Consider the following 1,163-nt stretch of genomic DNA (forward strand, 5'->3'; position numbering starts at 1 on the left):
GGCGGAGGAGGAAGAGGAAGAAGAAGAAGAAGAAGAGGAAACAAAAACAGACGAAGCGTACAAATTCCTAATCCGTGCGAGATAAAAAAAAGTAAGATACGAGCGAAGGGCGAGTAACCTTTGCAGCGAGGAACAAGGATCAGGGCAAAAATCGGCAAAGTGTAGCCATGAAGTTGAATATCTGACTGTCTGCTTTGTGAGGGAAGCCGATCGTAACTGATCCGACTAAGATTGACCTTGAACAAGATGGTCAGGGGGGCGCTGTTACTACTCTTGCTAGTCCTGTTCGGTGCCTTCGACGTTCCTGGCATTGGGAGAATTCGTCTCAGATATCTGGCGGAGGCTGATAACACCTGTAACGGTTGCAGGATGCACGAGGAGACCAGAGCCCTTAGCCTTGAAGCCATCAAGGAACAGATATTGAACAAGCTGGGCTTGAAACAAGCTCCGAACATGACGGGCAGAGCTCTGCCGAGAATCCCGGCAATTTCGAAGCTGATGGACATATACGGGATGCAAGCCGATCAACCTCAACCACTCGAGCCCGGTATCACGCACCACGAGGAGATCGACGAGTACGCTGCTAAAACGGAAAGCGTCGTCGCCCTGGCGCAACCTCGTAAGTTTCCTATATCTTTTTTTTTTCTTTCTTTTTTCTCTCTTCTCTTTTTTCTATTCCTCCCTACGTGTCTCGATCACATGTCTCCAAATTTCTACGTACCATCTTCTCGACATTCCGATATCGCGACGTTTCTAAAAACGTATCGTTTCGAAAATTGTGAGCGTATTCAGAGCTAACAATCGCGACGGCTACTCGTGATATGTTGCAGCTGCGGTATTTTTCCTTAGCAAAATTAGCCAAATTAACCTTTCGATCCTTGCAAGTTATTCATATTGCTATTTGCGATTGCAATTTGTAACATTGTCGCTTAAATTGAAACGCACTCGGTTGCAAGCACTTGCTCGATTAAACTAAAACAAAAATTATATAACTGGTTGCCCGTGACTTTGCGCCTATTAACGGTACTTGCCGAGTAAAACTCGTAACAAGATTAGCTTCTTTTTGCACAAGAAGAATAGTTGATGCGCGGGGATAAGGTGCCGTGGTCGAGTTCCATCGCGATTTTATTTCTTTTTTTATTTATTTATTTATTTATTTATTT

General features: G+C 44.5%; 1 protein-coding gene across 1 annotated transcript in view; it reads left to right on the plus strand.

Annotated features, from left to right (window-relative positions):
* Positions 1-61: 61 nt before the first annotated feature.
* The window catches only part of LOC108579630 (growth/differentiation factor 11-like), a 10,803-nt gene continuing 9,701 nt past the window's right edge, over positions 62-1,163 (plus strand). The window contains exon 1 of the mRNA XM_017943216.1: positions 62-619. Coding sequence (XP_017798705.1) covers positions 247-619 — 373 coding nt within the window. The 5' untranslated portion in view covers positions 62-246. The remainder of the gene's footprint in view (positions 620-1,163) is intronic.

The sequence above is a fragment of the Habropoda laboriosa genome, unplaced genomic scaffold (genome assembly GCF_001263275.1).
Source record: "Habropoda laboriosa isolate 0110345459 unplaced genomic scaffold, ASM126327v1 scaffold33, whole genome shotgun sequence".
Lineage (NCBI taxonomy): Eukaryota > Metazoa > Arthropoda > Insecta > Hymenoptera > Apidae > Habropoda > Habropoda laboriosa.